This window comes from Lagenorhynchus albirostris, chromosome 1, assembly GCF_949774975.1.
Source record: "Lagenorhynchus albirostris chromosome 1, mLagAlb1.1, whole genome shotgun sequence".
Taxonomy (NCBI): Eukaryota; Metazoa; Chordata; class Mammalia; order Artiodactyla; family Delphinidae; genus Lagenorhynchus; species Lagenorhynchus albirostris.
Genome location: NC_083095.1, coordinates 156,716,430 through 156,737,250, shown reverse-complemented (window position 1 = coordinate 156,737,250; position 20,821 = coordinate 156,716,430). Strand labels below are relative to the sequence as shown.

The 20,821-nt window shown below is 38.0% G+C and overlaps 1 protein-coding gene across 1 annotated transcript in view; it reads right to left on the bottom strand.

Moving 5' to 3' along the window:
* Nucleotides 1-1,489: 1,489 nt before the first annotated feature.
* Nucleotides 1,490-20,821, bottom strand: part of LOC132532320 (ornithine decarboxylase-like) — a 62,447-nt gene continuing 43,115 nt past the window's right edge. The window contains 3 exon segments of the mRNA XM_060170715.1: nucleotides 1,490-2,708; nucleotides 3,056-3,351; nucleotides 3,354-3,449. Of these exon segments, the coding sequence (XP_060026698.1) occupies nucleotides 1,707-2,708; nucleotides 3,056-3,351; nucleotides 3,354-3,432 (1,377 nt within the window). The 5' untranslated portion in view covers nucleotides 3,433-3,449 and the 3' untranslated portion in view covers nucleotides 1,490-1,706.

Below are 20,821 nucleotides of genomic sequence, written 5' to 3'. Positions count from 1 at the left end.
TATTTAAAATGAATAACAAACAAGGACCTACTGTATAGCACAGGGAACTCTGCTCAATATTATGTAACAACCTAAATGAAAAAGAATTTGAAAAAGAATAAATACATGTATATATATAACTGAATCACTTGTCTGTACACCTGAAACTAACACAATATTGTTAATCAACTATACTCCAATATAAAATAAAACTTAAGAAGAAGTTTATGTTAATTGTTGACAAGGACTTACAATTACTCTTTCATTATTTTCTGTTGGTTGTTGTTGTAGTTCCTTTGTTTTTGTTTTTTTGGGTTTTTTTGATGTGGTATGAATTCACTCTTTTTTTTTTTTTTTTTGGTGGTACGTGGGCCTCTCACCGCTGCGGCCTCTGGCGTTGCGGAGCACAGGCTCCGGATGCGCAGGCCCAGTGGCCATGGCTCATGGGCCCAGCCGCTTCGCGGCACGTGGGATCCTCCCAGACCGGGGCACAAATCCATGTCCCCTGCATCAGCAGGCGGACTCTCAACCACTGCGCCACCAGGGAAGCCCTGAAATTCACTCTTTTTCTGTATCTTTTGTGTAACTACAGTAGAGTTTTTCTTAGTAGTTTCCATGAAATGTACATAAAGTATACTTAAGTTAATAATAACTAATCTTTAATTTTATAAAATAACAATTTTAGTTACATTTTATATGTATTTCCTCATTATTTTATGTAAACAATATATTATCAATCTCCAGAAAAATATTTGTGTATACAAATACAAATATATACAAATATACACATGTCTATATCTATCTCTATATATATATCTCTACACACAAATATACATATGTATACATATACACACGTGTACTGGAATTTTTTGATATAAAACATTCGCTATTATATTTAAGGAAATAGCTTGATTTTCTTCTTCAAATCTGTATTATCTATATAAGGAGCTCATGGTAATTTTTTTATATAGGCTTTTCTCATGTGTTGTTAGATTTATTTTTATTTATTTTATTTTATACTTATAAAATTAGAGGCTTCCTTTTTATGTACTTTTTAACTGCTTGGAATGTGTCTGTATGAATTGTGTACTATATGCTTATGTTATACTCTTTACAATATTTTGTCATCTTATTTTCTGTAACAAATTTCCATTGATTCCTTGGGCTTACTAAATATACATCCATATGCTCTGCAGTTGGAGATGATTTTAATCCTTTTCCAATGGTATTTTTTTTACTGATACCTCAAAGTGTTAAGTAAGTTGGGGGTTCATGTCTCCTAGTGATCTCTCTGACAATGAGAGGAAATTATTTATTATTTCTCTGTAGGTGAACTAGTGTTGAGGGTCTGTAATAATTCTTTGAGTACATATGCATGAATATCTTTTTTATTTTATTTCAAGATACTTTATTTTAAACAGGTCACAACACTAAGCTTCTGGCCCACTCTGCCAATGCACAAGCTACAAATGCTTGCTCAGCAGTTGAGGGGCATGCTTTAGTAGCATGTTTGAAAAGTGAATAAAAATCCATATAAAACAAATATTCAAATAGTTTCCATAGGAACACAGATAAGTGTGACCCCATCGCCTAGTCTTCCACACTGTTGCATCTGTGCCAACCCTATTCACATAGACATCTCAAAACTCACAGTAATTAAGTTAAATGGTCCCCCCCAAACCCTTAAATCAAGCTAAACTTGCAGTTAACAGCTACAGGAATAGTATCTACAAATTAATAGGAGCTGAAGCACAGGCTGCTGGGTGCCATTTCATTCCACTCTCCCAAGCACATGACACAGGCACAGTGCCAACATCTTGCTCCTCTATGCTGGGTGGGAAATCGTGGTTCTGGATTTGCTGCATCAGATGCCATGTTGGCCCTGACATCACATAGTAGATGGTCGGTCTCTGGAATCCACTGAAAGTGGAAGCAGCAGCGACAGTGTAAGCACCCATGTTCTCAAAGAGCATCCAATTGCCCACATGCATCTCGGGCAAGTTACAGTGCTCAACCAGGCAATCCAGGCCATCACAGGTCTGTCCCGAGATGCTGGATGAATACTTCTCATCTGGTTTGGGTCTCTTCTGCAGAAGAGGCTTCACGTGTGCATTTTTGTAGAGGATGCAGTTGAATGATCCATATACTCCATCATTCACATAATACATAAATGTCTGTTCACTTGACTCATCTTCATCATCAGAGCCTGTTTGTTCCTTTAATACGAGTTTTTTGGCAATGATATTACCTGCTAGCATGAAAGCTGATTCAACGTAGTATTTGCCCGGCTCAGCTATGATTCTCACTCCAGAGTCTGATGGAAAATACTTGTCCAATGCTGGGTTGATTACACTGATGATCTCTTCAAATTTAAGCTTTACATCCTCAGATTCAGGAAAGCCACCACGAATATCAAGCAGATACATGTCAAAACCAACCTCAGCTCCCATGTCAAAGACACAGTGGGCATCAGAGATGGCCTTCACGAAGATCTCCAGATCAGTACAACCACCTCCCACGTGGAAGCTGACACCAATGACATCAATATCTAGCTCTTTCGCCCATTCCAAAAGAAGCCTGCTGGTTTTGAGTGTGGCATCAAATTTGACACTGAGGCGACAGACTGCTTTGGAATCATCAGTGGCAATCTGCAAAACCAACTTGGCCTTTGGATGTGCCCTGGCAACTTTCATCAACTCAACTTCACTATCAAAAGTCATCATCTCGGGCTTCCCTGGTGGCACAGTGGTTAAGAACCCGCCTGCCAATGCAGGGGACATGGGTTTGAGCCCTGGTCCGGGAAGATCCCACATGCTGCAGAGTGACTAAGCCTGTGAGCCACAACTACTGAACCTGCGTGCCACACTACTGAAGCCTGGGTGCCTAGAGCCCATGCTCCACAACAAGAGAAGTCACTGCAATGAGAAGCCCGCGCACCGCAACGAAGAGCAGCCCGCCTGCAGCAACGAAGACCCAATGCAGCAAAAAATAAATAAATACATATACACATACATACATAAATAAATAAATTAATTTAAAAAACCCAAACAAACAACAAAAATGTCATCATCTGGACTCCATTATTGGCAGCGTATTTAATCTGAGACACTTGTTCACAAGGATTTGCATAGATAATCCTCTTTGGAGGCACCCCGAAACTCTGCACCAACTGGATTTCAGTCTTGCTGGCATAGTCAAATCCTGTCCCTGTGGCAGCTAGGGTCTTCACTATGGTTCTGCTATCACTGCATTTGACTACATAAAAGGGGGTGACCCGAGGAAGAGCTTTAAACCGTCTCAGATGTTTCTTTAGAATGCCTCCCAGGTCTGCAACATAGAAGGTATCCTTACCGTCAAAAGAAGAAACTTCATTTTTTGGTCCCGGATGTCCTTGGCAGTGAAGCCTTCATCCAAGAAATTGCAGTCAAACTCTTCATTACTAAAGTTGTTCATGGTTTCTTGATATCTTTCTGAAACAACAAAATGGGAAACTAAGAGATGAAATTTAAAGAAATTATGCCAGCTTTCACAAAGGCAATTGAATTCTCCAGGAATTCCAAGTCCCGCTGAAGATACGTGTGCCCTCGGTGCAGCAGTGAAAATGTTCAAACAAACGCACAATCTGCTGTACACCTTAAAGTGTCGGGCACCAAGGGCTGACCCCATGGAGATTAGACGCCGTTGCTGCCAAGCGTGCAGGACTGCCGGCCGCCCTGCCGCTGTCCCCGCTGCCCGTCAGCCGCCCGCCCAGCCACCCGCCACCTCGCTCCCTCCCATGGAGAACCACCGTCCCGAGGTGATGCCGGAGGGCTGGCAAAGGGGTGGTGGCAGCGGAGGCTGAGGGGACTGACCTCTCTTCTTTAATTTTATAATTATTACCTGTAGAATTCTACCATGCTCCTTTGTCTGTATCTGTCACTTTCATTACATGCCTTTCCTAAATTTATAAGCTGATTATATTAATGTATTTCCTAACAACCAAAACATTGGAGTTTTGGTGTAGAATTCACTTTATCTTGCTATAATTTTTTTTCTGAAGTTAGGTTTATTAAGGTATTATTTATATTTTTTAGTAGGTTGCCTTTTTATTTTGTTGATGCTTCCTTTGATGTATACAAGCTTTTGAGTTTGATGTCCTCCATTTTGTTATTTTGCTTTTGTTGGTTTTGATTTTTTTGTCCATTTCAAAATATCATATCCAAGACCTAGGTCAAGGAACTTACTGCCTTTATGTGTTCTTCTATGAGTTTTATGGTTTTCCATCTTCAAGTCTTTAACCCTTTTAAAGTTATTTTTTCTGTATGGTGTAAGATAGTGGTCCAGTTTCATTCTTTTGCATGTGGCTTCCCAGTTTTCCCAACATTTAATAAAAGAATTATCATATTTCTCAATTGTATATTCTTGGCTTCACTGTCATAAATTAATTACCATATATGCTTAGATTTGTTTCTGTGCTATTGTTTCCATTGATCTATGTGGGGTTTTTTTATGCCAATGCCATACTGTTTTTATGACCATAGATTTGTAATAGAATTTGAAATCTTGGAGCATGAAGCCTCCAGTTTTTTTCTTCTTTCTCATGATTTCTTTTGCTATTTGGATTCTTTTGTGGTTCTGTGCAAATTTTAAAACTGTTGCTTCTATTTCTGTGAAAAAATGTTATAGAAATTGTGATAGGGATTGCATTACACCTGTATATTACTTTGAGAAGTATGTACATTTTAATAATATTTATTCTTTTAATTAATGAGCAAATACTATCTTGACATTTATTTTGTTGTCTTCAATTTCTTTCCTTAATGTCTTGTAGTTTCCAGGATACAGGTCTTTCACTCTCTCAGTGAAATTTATTCCTAGGTGTTCTTCTCATGCCATTGTAAATGGAATTCTTTTCTTTTTTTCTTTCAGATATTTTGTTGTTACTGTACAGAAAAGCAATAGATTTTTTTATGTTGATTTGGTATCTTCCAACTTTATTGAGTTTATTTATTCTACCATTTTGGGTGTTATATATAAGATCATGTTTTCTAAAAAGAGAGAAAGCTTTACTTCTTCATTTTGGATGCATTTTTATTTCTTGATTTTGTTTCAGATTGCTCTGGCTAGGACTTCAGTACTGTATTTAATAAGAGTAGTGAGCATGGATACCGTTATCTTGTTCCTGATTATAAAAAAAAAGCTTTCAGTTTTTTTACCAATGTGTACAAATTTAGTTGTGGGTATTATACGGTTTTATTTTGAGGTATGCTCCTTCTGTTCCCAACTTGTTGAGAGTTTTTGTCACAAAAGGTGTTGAAGGGGCTTCCCTGGTGGCGCAGTGGTTGAGAGTCCGCCTGCCGATGCAGGGGACACGGGTTTGTGTCCCGGTCCGGGAAGATCCCATATGCCGCGGAGCGGCTGGGCCCGTGAGCCATGGCCGCTGAGCCTGCGCGTCCAGAGCCTGTGCTCCGCAACGGGAGAGGCCGCAACAGTGAGAGGCCCACGTACCGCAAAAAAAAAAAAAAAAAAAAAAAAAAAAAAGGTGTTGAAGGTCAGTGTCTTTTTCTGCATATACTGAAAGGATGATATATTTATTCTTCACTTTATTAACATTGTATATCACAATTATCGATTTATATATATAATTTTAACTGATTTGTATATTATACTATATGTAGATTAAATATAATATAGTGTGCCATTCTTCCGTGGCAAGAATAAATTCCATTTAATCATGGTGTATGATCTTGTTAACTTGCTGCTGAATTTGTTTAGACTTTTGTATTTATATTCATCAGACCTATCTGCCTGTAAATTTATATTCTTGTAGTGTTCTTTATCTGGCTTTGGTGTCAGAGTAACACTGTCCTCAGAAGGAGCTTGTGATTCACTCCTCAATTTTTTGGGAAGAGTTTGAGAATGATTGGAGTTAATTATCTTTTTAATGTTTGGTAGGATTCACCAGTGAAACCATCTTGTCTTGGGTTTTGTCAGGAGGTTTGTGTTCATTGTTTCAATGTCCTCATTTATTATTTGTCTGTTCTGACTTTCTATTTTTGATTCAGTCTTGGTAGTTTCCACACTTCTGGGGTTTTATTTATTTATTATAATTTATCAAATTTGTTGGTGTATAATTCTTAATGATATGATCTTATGGTCCTTTGTATTTCTTTTATGTCTCCTCTTTCATTTGTCATATTTTTTGACTTCTTTTTCTTTTTTCCTTCGTTAGTCTAGCTAAAATTTCATCAATTTCCTTTATTTTTAAAAACACCAATCTTTAGTTGCATTAAACTGTAAATCTAACAGAACTGTAAGAAGAACTAAACTGTAAATCACAGAACTAAACTGTAAATCACAGAAGAAGAAATGAGAAAAAAATGATTACATGGAGAATAAACAACATATTTCTAAAAAACGAATGGGTCAATGATGAAATCAAAGAGGAAACTGAAAAATACCTTGAGACAAATGACAATGAAAACACAACCATACAAAATCTATGGGATACAGCAGAGGCAGTTCTTAGAGGGAAGTCCATAGCAATACATGCTTTCCTCATAAAACGACAGAAATCTCAAACAACCTAACCCACCGCCTAAAAGAATTAGAAAAAGAAGAACAAACAAAACCTAGAGTCAGCAGAAGGAAGGAAATAATAAAATCAGAGAGGAAATAAATAAAACAGATTTTAAAAATAGAAAAAAAATCTGTAAAACCGAGAGCTGATCCTTTGAAAGGGTAAACAGAATTGCTAAACCTCTTGCCAGGCTCACAAAGAAGAAAAGAGAGAGGACCCAGATAAAATAAGAAATGAAAGAGGAGAAATTACAAGGGACCTCACAGAAATTTTTAAAATATATATTATGAACAATTACAAGCCAAACAATTTGGAAAACCTAGAAGAAATAGATGAGTTTCTAGAAACATAAAGCCACCAAAACTAAATCAAGAAGAAATAGACAATTTGAACAGACTGATAACCAGAAGTGAAATAGAACCTGTAAAACAACAAAAACAACAGATTTCCTACAAACAAAAGTCCAGGAACCATGACTTCACAGACAAATTCTACCAAACATACAAAGAAGAACTTATACCAATTCTTCTCAAACTTCTCCAAAAGACTGAAGAGGAGGGAACACTCCCAAAGACATTCTATGAGACCACCATCACCCTGATACTAAAACCAGACAAAGACACTACCAAAAAAGAAAATTACAGGCCAATATCTGTGATAAATATAGATCCAAAAATTATCAAATATCAGCAAAGTTAATCCAACAGCACATAAATAAAACATACACCATGACCACGCTGGATTCATTCCAGGGTCACGAGGATGGTTCAACATATGCAAAATAATCAGTGTGATACACCACATCAACAACAACAAAAAAAAGAGAAAGAAAAAATCCACATGATCATGTCAATAAATATAGAAAAAGCATTTGATACAATTAAACATCCATTCATGATAAAACTCTTATGAAAGTGGGTATAGAGGGAACATCTCAAAATTATAAAACCTATTTATGATAAAACCATAGCCAATATAATACTCAACAGGAAAAAGCTGAAAGACTTCCCACTGAAGTCTGGAACAAAACATAGATGCCCACTCTTACCACTTCTATTCAGCATAGTGTTGGAAGTCCTAGCCACAGCAATCAGAAAAGAAAAAATAATAAATAAAACGTATCCAAATAGTAAGGGACAGGTAAAATTGTTATTATATGCAGAAGACATGACACGATATATAGAAAACTCTAATGACTTCACACACAGAAAAATCCTACTAGAACTGATAAATTCAGCAAGGTAGCAAGATAAAAGTTTAACATACAGAAATCGGTTGCATTTCTTTACATTAACAATGAAATATCAGAAAGGGAATATAAAAGAACAATACCTTTTAAACTTGCATCAAAAAATAATAAAACACTTAAGAATAAACTCGTCCAAGGAGACGAAAGACTTATATGCCAACAACTATAAAATATTAGTATTGAAGATGATTTAAAAAATGAAAAGATATCCCATGCTCTTGGATTGAAAGAATTAATATTGTTAAAACGGCCATATTACCCAAAGCAATGTACAGATTTAATATGATCCCTATCAATTTACCCATGACAATTTTCACAAAACTAGAACAAATAATTCTAAAATTTTTATGAAACCACATAAGACCCAGAATTGCCAAAGCAATGCTGAGGAAAAAGAACAAAGCAGGAAGCATAACACTCCTAGAACTCAGAAAATGCTACACATCTACAGTAATCAAAACAGTGTGGTATTGGTACAGATACAGACATATGGATCAATGGAACGTAACAGAGAGCTCAAAAATAAACCCACACACCTATGATCAATTAATCTTCAACAATAATCAATTAATCTTCAACAAAGGAGGCAAGAGTATGCCATGGGGAAAAGACAGTCTCTCCAGCAAATGGTGCTGGGAAAGTTGGACAGCTGCAAGCAAATCAGTGAAGTTAGAACACACCCTCACACCATACACAAAAATAAACTCAAAATGGTTTAAGTATTAAATATAAGACAACACCATAAAACTCCTAGAAAAGAACATAGGCAAAATATTCTGACGTAAGTTGTACCAATGTCTTCCTAAGTCAGTCTCCCAAGGCAATAAAAATAAAAACAAAAATAAACAAATGGGACCTATTCAAAGGTATAAGCTTTTGCACAGCAAAGGAAACTATAAATACAACTAAAAGACAACCTAGGGAATGTGAGAAAATATTTACAAAGGATGTGCTGACAAGGGATTAATTTCCAAAATATGCGAACAGCTCACAGAACAACAACAAAACAACCCAATCGAAAATTTGGGCAGAAGATCTAAATAGACATTTCTCCAAAGAAGACATACAGATGGCCAATAGGAACAATGAAAAGATGCTCATTGTTGCTAATTATTAGAGAACTACAAATCAAAATTCAATGAGGTACCACTTCACACTGGTCAAATGGCCAATATTAAAAAGTCTACAAATAAGAAATGCTGGAGAAGGTGTGGAGAAAGGGGAACTCTTCTACATTGTTGGTGGGAATGTAAATTGGTGCAGACGCTACAGAAAACAGTATGGAGGTTCCTCAAAAAACTAGAGTTGCCATATGATTCCGCAATCCCACTCCTCAGCATATATCCAGACAAAACTCTAATTCAAAAAGATACCTGCACCTCTATGTTCATAGTAACACTATTTACAATAGTCAACACGTGGAAATGACCTAAATGTCCATCCACAGATGAATGGATAAAGCAGATGTGGGGTGTGTGGGTGTGGGTGTGTGTGTGTGTGTGTGTGTGGGTGTGTGTGTGTGTGTGTGTATAATGAAATCCTACTCACCATATAAAACAAAGAAATAATGCCTTTTGCAGCTACATGAATGGACCTAGAGATTGTCATACCAAGTGAAGTCAGAAAGAGAAAGAAAATACCATATGGTATCACTTATATGTGGAATCTAAAATATGACACAAATGAACTTATCTATGAAACAGAAGCAGAATGAAAGACATAGAAAACAGACTTGTGGTTGCCCCAGGGAGGAAGAGTAAGGGAGGAATGAATTGGGAGTTTGGGTGGGATTAGCAGATGCTAACTATTATATATAGAATGCATAAACAAGAAGGCCCTAATGTATAGCACAGGGAACTATATTCAATATCATGTAGTAGGGCTTCCCTGGTGGCTCAGTGGTTAAGAATCCGCCTGCCAATGCAGGGAACATGGGTTCAAGCCCTGGTCCAGGAATATCCCACATGCCGCGGGGCAACTAAGCCCGGGTGCCACAACTACTGAGCCTGCATACCTATAGCCCGTGCTCCACAAGAGAAGCCACTGCATTGAGAAGCCCATGCACCACAACGAAGAGTAGCCCCCACTGGCCGCAACTAGAGGAAGCCTGCGCACAGCAATTAAGACCCAAAACAGCCAAAAATAAAATAAAATAAAAACAATATCGTGTAGTAAACCATAATGGAAAAGAAGATGAAAAAAGGATACGTGTGTGTGTATACACACACACACACACACACGCACACACTTCCTCCGTGGGGCAACCACAAGTCTGTTCTCTATGTCTGTCATTCTGCTTATGTTTCATAAATAAGTTCATTTGTGTCATATTTTAGATTCCACATATAAGTGATACCATATAAATCTATGTTCTTCCCATTAAGAAGTCATATAGACTCAGAGGAAAAGTTCTTCATGTACTTATTTCTCCATCTGGTGTTGAGGTGGAGTACTACCTAACCATTAAACAACACCCCACAACCTTCTACTCTTCCCCCCAATTAATGCTCTGTTTGTGCACATGTCAATACACCATCTGTTTAAATCTGAATGTTTTGTTTACAGTCAAATATTCGTTTCTGAAAAGTTACCATCTTCACACATTGGCTTTTATTGTTTATTTACATAGATATAGTGGTGAATATTTCCCTTTCACTAGTGATACTGCTATGAATAACTTTGGGCACATCTCTTTGTTGTTATAAATAGAATGTTAGGAATGGAATTCCTGCTGCATCATTTTGTGCACTTTGGGTGTACTCCATCGGACCAGTTTGTCTGTCTCCCAAAATGGTTAAATCCATCTCACTACTACTATCCTGGAGGAGGCTCTCTATTTTCCCACATCACCACTCCTCTGGTTAATGTCAAAATTTATTAATTATATGTGTATGATATGTTATTATTGACTTAATTTGCATTTCTTTGATAATTACTAATGATGCTGTTTATAGTGCAGTACTTGCCCACCACCTGAAGTTACATCTCTGTAAGTTGCCTGGTCATAGCCATAATTCTATTATTTGTGAGTTATTTTCAGTTGTTTATAAAATTGTATTGTTTTTTTAAAAATCTATCCTGGACCTTATTTTGTTCCAGATGATGGACATTTACAACATATCCTTCCGTTTTAAAGATTAAACTATTTTGAGACAGCATTTACTATTTTTAAAATCTCAGAGTATTAATCTACTCCTTTGTAGTTTGTATTTTTATTTTCCTAAATAAACCTTCCTATGCTTGTAAATCATAAAGTGTTTATTTTCAATTTTCATTGGATGTTTTCAAATTTCGTTCTTTTCATTTCATTCATCTAACATTGATTTATGTAAATAACTTAATGTAGAAATATGTTAAAGTTTTATTCATTGATGATTATTTACTATTCCATTATTTCCTTACTGACTAGAACCACCTCATACATTTCAGTGTTCATTATATAGGAATCTCCCTTTAAGGGCTACGTATTCTGTTTAATGAATCTTAGGATTAATATTCCGTCACCACCTTCTTTGCATTACTGTTTTGTTGCAACAGATTACGGTATATGGTAGGGTAAGTTCCTTATACTGTTTGTTTCTTTCCTGTTTTTAGCCCTATGTTTGTTAATTTTTTCAACAATCTGGTCATTTTATATAAAAATCCATTGGTATGTTGATTGGAACTGATGGAATCACATATTGGTTTCGAGAGAATTATTTATCACTTTTTTGTAAATATGGATTTGGATCACTCTCTACTTTTTTAATGTTTAAGTCTTCCAGAAACATAATGTTCTTCATAATGCTTTGCACAGTTGTCTGAGGTTTATTTTCAAAACATCTAAATATGACTGGTAAATAATATTTTTAAAATTTTTATTGGAGTATAATTCATTTCCAATGTTCTGTTAGTTGCAGGTGTACAGCGAAGTGTATCAGTTATACATATACATATATCCACTCTGTTTTAGATTCTTTTCCCATATAGGCCATTACAGAATATTGAGTAGAGTTCCCTGTGCTATATAGTAGGTCCTTATTAGTTACCCATTTTATATATAGTAGTGTGTATATGTCAATTCCAATCTACCAATTTATCCCTCCCCCCCCACACCCTGGTAACCATAAGTTTGTTTCTACATCTGTAGCTTTATTTCTGTCTTGTAGAAAAGTTCATTTGTACTCTTTTTTTTTTTAGCTTCCACATATAAGCGATATCATATATTTCTTTCTGACTTACTTCACCCAGTACAACATTCTGTAGGTCCATCTGTATTGCTGCAAATGACATTATTTCATTCATTTTATGGCTGAGAAATATTCCATTGTATACATATACCACATCTTCTTTATCCATTCCTCCACTGGTGGACATTTACATTGCTTCCATGCCCTGGCTGCTGTAAATAGTGCTGCAATGAACTATTGCAGTGCATGTAATTGGGGTGCATGTATCTTTTCAAATTATGGCTTTCTCTAGATATATACCAAGGAGTGGGATTGTGGGGTCATGTGGTAGCTCTATTTTTAGTTTTTAAAGGAACCTCCATACTGTTCTCCATAGAGGTTGTACCAATGTACATTCCCACCAACCATGTAGGAGGGTTCTCTTTTCTCCACACCCTCTGTAGCTAAGATATGATCTTTCCTGGAGAATTTTCCATGAGCACTTGAGAAGAAGGTGTATTCTGTTGCTTTTGGATGGAATGTCCTATAACAATTAAGTCCATCTTGTTTAATGTATCATTTAAAGCTTGTGTTTCCTTATTTATTTTCATTTTGGATGATCTCTCCATTGGTGAAAGTGGGGTGTTAAAGTCCCCTACTATGACTGCGTTACTGTCGACTTCCTCTTTTATGGCTATTAGCATTTGCCTTATGTATTGAGGTGCTCCTGTGTTGTGTGCATAAATATTTACAATTGTTATATCTTCTTCTTGGATTGATCCCTTAATCATTATGTACTGTTCTTCTTTGTCTCTTGTAATAGTCTTTATTTTAAAGTCTATTTTGTCTGATATGAGAATTGCTACTCCAGCTTTCATTTTATTTCCATTTGCATGAGGTATCTTTTCCATCCCCTCACTTTCAGTTTGTACGTGTCCCTAGGTCTGAAGTGGGTCTCTTGTAGACAGCATATGTATGGGTCTTGTTTTTGTACCCATTCAGCCAGTCTACGTCTTTTGGTTGGAGCATTTAATCCATTTACATTTAAGTTAGTTACCGATATGTATGTTCCTATTACCATCTTCTTAATTGTTTTGGGTTTGTTTTTGTAAGTCTTTTCTTTCTCTTGTGTTTCCTGCCTAGAGAAGTTCTTTTAGCATTTGTTGTAAAGCTAGTTTGGTGGTGCTGAATTCTCTTAACTTTTGTTTGTCTGTAAAGGTTTCAATTTCTCTGTCGAATCTGAGTGAGATCCTTGCTGGGTAGAGTCATCTTGGTTGTAGGTTTTTCCCTACAGTAGCCCCCTTCAGGCTGTGTTCACGCAGCCAACCCCAGTCTTCTCCCTGGGATCTGATCTCTGAAGCCCGAGCCTCAGTTCCCAGCCCCCACCCATCCCAGCGGGTGAGCAGATAAGCCTCTCAGGCTGGTGAGTGCTGGTCAGCACCGATCCTCTATGCGGGAATCTCTGCTTTTCCCTCTGCACCCCTGGTGCTGTGCTCTCCTCTGTGACTCCGGAGCTTCCCCCACCCCCGCCCACTCCCCATCTCCACCAGTGAAGGCGTTTCCTAGTGTGTGGAAACTTTTCCTCCTTCACAGCTCACTCCCAGAGGTGCAGGTCCCATCCCTATTTTTTGTCTCTGTTTTTTCTTTTTCCTTACCCAGGTACATGGGGAGTTTCTTGCCTTTTGGGAAGTCTGAGGTGTTCTGCCAGCATTCAGTAGGTGTTCTGTAGGAGTTGTTCCACATGTACATGTATTTCTGATGTATTTGTGGGGAGGAAGGTGATCTCTATGTCTTACTCCTCAGCCATCTTGAAGGTTTCCCCCCACCAATTTTTTAATTAGATTAATTTTTAGTTTTAATTGGAATAACACTGATACACAATGTTTGTATTTGGTAGGTGTACAGAATCATTTTCAGTTTTACATATACATATATCTATGCATGTTCGGCATCTTTTCCCATATAGGTTCTTAGAGAGTGTTGATAGCCTTCCTTGTTATACACAGAACCTTGCTGAATATCTGTTTAATATGAGATAGTTTGAATTTGTTATTCCCATCCTCCTAATTTATCCCTTGTCCCTATCTTCCCCTTTCATAACCATACATTTGCTTTTTAAGTCCCTGAGTCTGTTTATTTTTTCTAAATTATTTCAATGCTGTGTATTTTTAGATTCCAATTATAAGTGATATCATATAATATTTGTCTTTGTGATTCTGACTTACTCTACTTAGTATGATTATCTCTAGTGTTCTCTATGTTCCTACAAATGGCATTATTTCATTCTTTTACATGGAGGAATCATATACTACTGTGTACATGTATCACATCTTTTTTACCCGTTCATCTGTCCATGGACATTTTGTATGTCTCCACATCTTGGGTACTGTAAATGGTGCTGCAGCACACGCTTGGGTGCATGTGTCTTTTCGAATTCTGGTTTTCTCCACATATACTCTTTGGTGTAGCACTGCCAGATTGATGGTAGAGAACTTTTTACCCCTTAAAGACACTTCCATAATGTTCTCTATAGTGGCTCTTACCATTTTCATCCCACAAGCAGCATAAAAACATTTCCTTTCTCCATGCTCTCTCCACAATTTTTTTCATTTTAATTTTGGGTGATGACATTTTAAACCAGTGCAAGCTGATTTCTCGTAGTTTTGAGTTGCATGTGTCTGCTAACTGCTTGTTATGTTGATCATGATTTGGGGGCTGTTATTCCTCATAAACACTGTGAGTAGAATTTACCTGTTGAAATTGCCTTCTTGAAAGTGCTGTGTTTGAATTATTTTCCAGTAGTTAAGCCTGGCCATCTTTTGAGGGCAAGTATCATTTAGAGCCCAGCAGTCCTTCTGAATATTAAGTCCCCATAAGCAATCGTTTTGAGTTTGCTTTTGCGGGGAAAAGGACTCAAGGTGGCAGAATTTGCTCGAGCACAATTCTGGTTGCCCCAGCAACCAGAGCATTCGGGGAAATCCTGTTTGGGTCTTATAAATTATAGCGGAATGTGCCAGAACAAACACCCACATCTTCTTTCTCATCACCAATTTTTAATGAGATTATTTTTTATTTTTCATTGGACTAAAATTTATATACAATGTTGTGTTTGTTGTTGGTATAGAGAATCTTTTTCCCTTATACATGTACACATACCTATGCATCTTTGGCTACTTTTCCCATATAGGTTATTAGTGTGTTGATAGCCCTTTCTTAGTATACATAGATCCTTGTTGAATATCTGATTTATATGAAAGAGTTTGTATTTGTTAAACCCATCTTCCTAATTTATCCCTTGACCCCTTCTGTCACCTTTGGTAACCATATGTTTGTTTTCTATTTCCCTGAGTCTGTTTATGTGTTCTCCATTTGTTCATTTTTTAGATTCCAGCTATAAGTGATATCATAGGATATTTGTCTTTCTGATTCTGACCTATTTTACTTAGCATGATTATATGTAGGTTTATCGATGTTCCTGCAAATGGCATTATTTCATTCTTTTACATGGTGGAGTCATATATCATTGTGTACATGTATCGCATTTTTCTATCTGTTCATCTATCCATGGATATTTTGTATATCTCCACATCTTGGGTATTGTAAACAGTGCTGCAGTGTACGCTTGGGTGCATATGTCTTTTTGAGTTCTGGTATTCTCTGCACATGGTCTTAAGGGTAGCACTGTAGGATCATGTGGTACTTGATTTTTACCTTTTAAACGCACTTCCACAATGTTCTCTGTAGTGGCTGTTACCATTTACATCCTACAATCACCATAAAAGGGTTTCCTTTTCTCCATGCTCTCTACACTTTTTATTAATTGTCGATTTTTGATGATGGTTATTCACACCGGTCCCAGGAGACTCCTCATTGTAGTTTTGATTTGCATGTCTCTGCTAATTGCTATGTAGAGCATGTTCTTATGGGCTATTTTTATTCAGAATCAGTACTGAGTAGAATTTAGCTATTGCAATTGCCTTCTCGAAAATGTGCCGTGTTTGCAATTATTTTCGAACACTTAGGCCTGGACATTTTTTGAGGGAAAGTATCATTTAGAGCCTAGCAGTCCTTGTGAATACTAAGTGCCCATAACTAATTTTTTTGAGGTTGCTTTTGTGGGAAACCGCCACAAGGCGGCAGATTTTCCTCTTCCCAACTCTGGTTGCCCTGGCAACCAGAGCCTTAGGGGAAATCCTATTTGCGCTTGTAAATTAGAGTGGATTGTGCCAGAACAAACACCCAAATCTTGTGTCTCATTGTCAATTTTTAATTAGATTAATTTTTTTTCCTGGAGTAACATTGATATGCAGTGTTGGTGTTGGTTGTAGGTATAGAGAATCTTTTTCCATTAAACATATACATATATCTAAGCATCTTTGGCTTCTTCTCCCATATAGTTAATTAGGGAGTGTTGATAGTCCTTCCTTGGTATATATAGATCCTTGTGGAATATCTGTTTTATATGAAATAATTTGAATTCATTAATCCCATCCTCCTAACTAATCCCATGACCCCTTCTGTCACCTTTTGAAACCATGTTTCCTTTATAAGTCCCTGAGTCCGTTTATGTTTTCTGAATTATTTCAATGGTGTTTATTTTTAGACTCCACTATAAGTGATATCCTATAATATTTATCTTTGTGATTCTGACTTACTTCACTTAGCGTTATTACCTCTAGGTTTATCTATGTTCCTGTAAATGGCATTATTTCTTTTTTTAACAAGGTGCAGTCATATACCGTTGTGTACATGTATCGCTTCTTTTTTATCTGTTCTTCCGTCCATGGATATTTTGTGTGTCTCCACATCTTGGGTATGGTAAATGGTGCTGCAGTGCACGCTTGAGTGCATGTGTCTTTCCAAATTCTGGTTTTCTCTGCATATACTCTTGGGGGTAGCACTGCTGGATCATATGGTAGAGCCCTTTTTACCTTTTAAAGTCACTTCCATAATGTTCTCTATAGTGGCTCTTCCCATTTACATCCCACAAGCAACATAAAAACATTTCCTTTCTCCGTGCTCTCTCCACCATTTATTCACTGTAAATTTGGGTAATGACGTTTTAGACCAGTGCAAGCTGATCCCTGATTGTGAGGCAGAAGATAGATGGGCTCCAGCCTAGACATTTACAACTGGCCTCCTATTCACACTTCCTGGTGTGAGAAGAAGATGGGCTCCAGGCTGGACCTTGATTGCAATCCCCCTGTTTACATTTCCTGAAGCAAGAGACAAACAGACTCCAGGACTATATATTTAAGACCAGACTCCTGTCTATATTTCGAAATCTGCACCTCGATTACAAACCTGTAACAGAAATAGGATAGATAACCAGACACTGGACATTTTTATGGCTGGGACAGAGTGGGACTAAACCCTGTTAAAAGATCAAGAGGTCATATACTTCCCATCCTTGGGGCAAGGGAAACATTGCACATGTGCAGAAAGGCTCCTTGGGGGTAAAAGGATGGGGTACCACCCCATAATATGTGATGCTAAGGCCATCCCATAGGCCTCTGGGCTGTAATCCATCTTGGAAAAAAGTTGAGCATGCATGTTGGGGAAGGTTCTAGGGCAGGGAAGGTGTGGAAGAAGAAACCAGATAATTGGCCAAAGGTAAACAAAGACCTGGAAGAACTGCCCTATATAAAGGACTTAACCGCCTCTTTACTGCCTCTGCATTAGGGAGATCACCCACACCCTGTCTCTCCAGATGTGCATCTCTGCCTTGCTTCTATCCTAACTAACTAAACAAACTGCTTCTCTGTGTGCTCTCCTACTTGTTGTTTTGCTATGTCTCTAATAATAAACTTTACACCTGTTTTTAGTTTTTGCCTCCGTGAGAAATGCATTTTTCACTGGGGGCAAGAGCCAGGGGCTGTGGTGGCTAGGGTTCCTAATTTTCATCCAGGCTACCCAGGTTCAATTCCTGGGCAGAGAATTAAGATCTCGCTTCATGTCACCACTCTCTGCTGCCTCTCCGAGATCAGATGGTGCTGAAACCTGGCAGTCAAGGTAAAACTACGTATTTCGCCCAAACTGCTTGCTGGAGACATCTGGCTTTTACTCTGTCTCCCATGAGAACTTACTTGCTCTCAAGTCTCCCCTTTGTTCTCTCTCCAAGACCCACAGGGCTTAATCTTGGCCCTCTCAGTGCAGGCGCCCAAGGGGTCTCTCTCTCTCTGTCCCTTTCCCTCTCTCTGTCTCCCCTCTCCCCCTTTCTCTCGCTCTGCCTAAACTACAACCCTCAGCATGCCCTGCATCCAAGCGGCGCATCTTCATCAGCTTCGTGAGCCACATGCCAGGAGTCAGAGCTGGGTGCCAGCCGCAGCCCCCAGCAAATTGAACCCTGCTACGCACCACACTTTATTTCCCAGGGTAGAAAAATTACCTCCCCCAATCCCCACTGTCTTCCATTGTGTTTGTCCCAGAGCAAGCGGGCCAGGAGCACACTGCACCCTGCTGGGGCGCGCAATGCCCTTCCCTTTATTTCCTGCAATTTTCTTACCTACTCTACTCAGGAAGCAAGGTTTCTTTTTCACCTAAGCCTTATGTCCCCTTCAATTTGGCCTTAGATGCCAAACAAACAGGGCCATAGACTTCCGGTTGCGCCTTGTGCAAGGCTTCAATGGGGACCAGAGACGTCTGGTCAGGATTCGGTGGGAAAGTAACCCCACCAGGTTTGAAGGGAATTAGGGGGACGTCCTGAACTCTTTCAGGTAAAAGCCTCCTAGTAAGTGTTTCTGGGATACTGGATTCCATTCTAGGGGTGCTCTCTTGTTCTCGGTTGCCAGTTGCTCAACATGGGAAGATCCCCTTTCTAAGCCAGACCGCCAGACCGGCTGAGAAAAAGAAAAACCTTGATTCTATTGTAGCAGTGCCTAGCCTTTATTTAAGTTGGGGGATAAAAAAAAAAATGGCTTGAAAATGGATCTCTTACAGTTAGATCTTCATTGTCACAGGATGGGAAAATGGACTGAGGTTCCCTTATGTCCAGGACTTTCTCCTATAATCAAAAGCCTGAGGAATCAGGAAAACTCTCCTAACATTCTAAGCCATCCCCTTCTAACTTCTCCCAGCTCTCAGGGAGGAGGGGGGGACCAAGCTTCCCCTGCTCCTACAACTTCCCTTACTCCTTCAGATTCTTCTCATCAAACAAAGATCCCACCTCCCCAGAGGGACAGTCCCTGCTGGGACACCATTTTATCAGCCAGGCTGCCCCTGTTATCAGAGCCAATTTAAACACTATCTGGTTTAAGTTTAGAAGGATGACTTTTGACATTGTAGCCACAATATTCTTTAGACTATGGAGAAAATAGGTTAAGATAAAAATTTTTTTGAAATTGCAAAACCGGTTTTTTTGCATATGCAATTAGAGAAAGCTAGCTTGTCGAAATATCTTTTTCAGAATTCTGACCCTGAGAGAACAAAAATATGCCTAGGCAAAATCTTGAAATTAACTTATCATGTTGTTGAGATACACAGCCCACTTTGCCTGAAACTTCAGCTTTGGGTTAATCAGTAGAACTTCAAGCCAAGGAAAAAAAGGGGGGGAGGCCAAGAGACACTTTAAATCTCAAGTGGAAACTGAGATCTCTGTCTGTCTGGATACATGTGTGAGTCTCAGTGTGTATCTTTCTCTTTGGATAATAATGCTAAGGTTAATTGTAAATGAGCTCTATTTAATTGGCTTAAAAGAAAAGTAAGCACTTACAAATCAAATAATTCTAAATACAAGAGAAATTAAGCTAAATGAATTTCAGGTTTATGTGAACTGGGAAATATTCAATATTAAATTAATACCTGGTATTAATGTCTGTTTGTTGATCTAATTAATATAGATATGTCTTAATAGTCATCAACATTATGTGTAATACTTTTATTGTGCCGAGGTATAACATAAGCTAAATAAGGGGCTTCCCTGGTGGCGCAGTGGTTAAGAATCCGCCTGCCAACGCAGGGGACACGGGTTTGAGCCCCGGTCCAGGAAGATCCCACATGCCGCAGAGCAACTAAGCCCAGGTGCCACAGCTACTGAGTCTGCGCTCTAGAGCCCGTGAGCCACAACTACTGAGCCCACGTGCCACAACTACTGAAGCCCACATGCCTAGAGCCCGTGCTCCACAACAGGAGAAGCCACCGCAATGAGAAGCTTGCACACCGCAACGACAAGTAGCCCCCACTCTCCACAATCAGAGAAAAAGTCCATGCGCAGCAACGAAGACCCAATGCAGCCAAAAATAATAAATAAATAAAATAAATAAATTAAAAATATATATATAAGCTAAATAAGATCTTATTATATCTGTTATAAATTTGTCAACAAGGTAACTCGATGTGAAGAAACTTTTAAGAAAAGAAAATACAAATGAGATAAGAGCTTTGGGTGAACTTTTTAGGAACAATCATGTTTTAAAAATGTCTACTTAAGAATATTGTTTCACAGTGACCTATGATCCTATCTGACTGAGTGTTCTAAACCCTTTTTATATTTTTTGGACAAAACTTCCTAAATCAAATTCTAACAAAGTCCTTTTGACCTCTAGCTAACTTTGGGATGCTTCAAAGGGCCCTTGGTTTCCACGTAATGAAACATCCAAGAAAAATATTAAACTAATTAGGTTAATTTTGTATGATAAAAGTACATGGGAAGTATTTTCAAATGAGTAATAAATCGTCTTAGGTTAAATTGTATAGTAACTGTTTACTAATATAGATATTCTAGAAATTATATGCAGTTCCTAAAATTCTGAAATGTCCTGGTAAAACGTTATCAGTCATAGTTCTAGTTATTATCTGAAAGTGTTGTATGTCACAGCAGTAACCAAGTTACTTTATCAATTGCATTGTAATCAGATTTTAAACGTGCCTTCTTAAGTCTTTGTCATT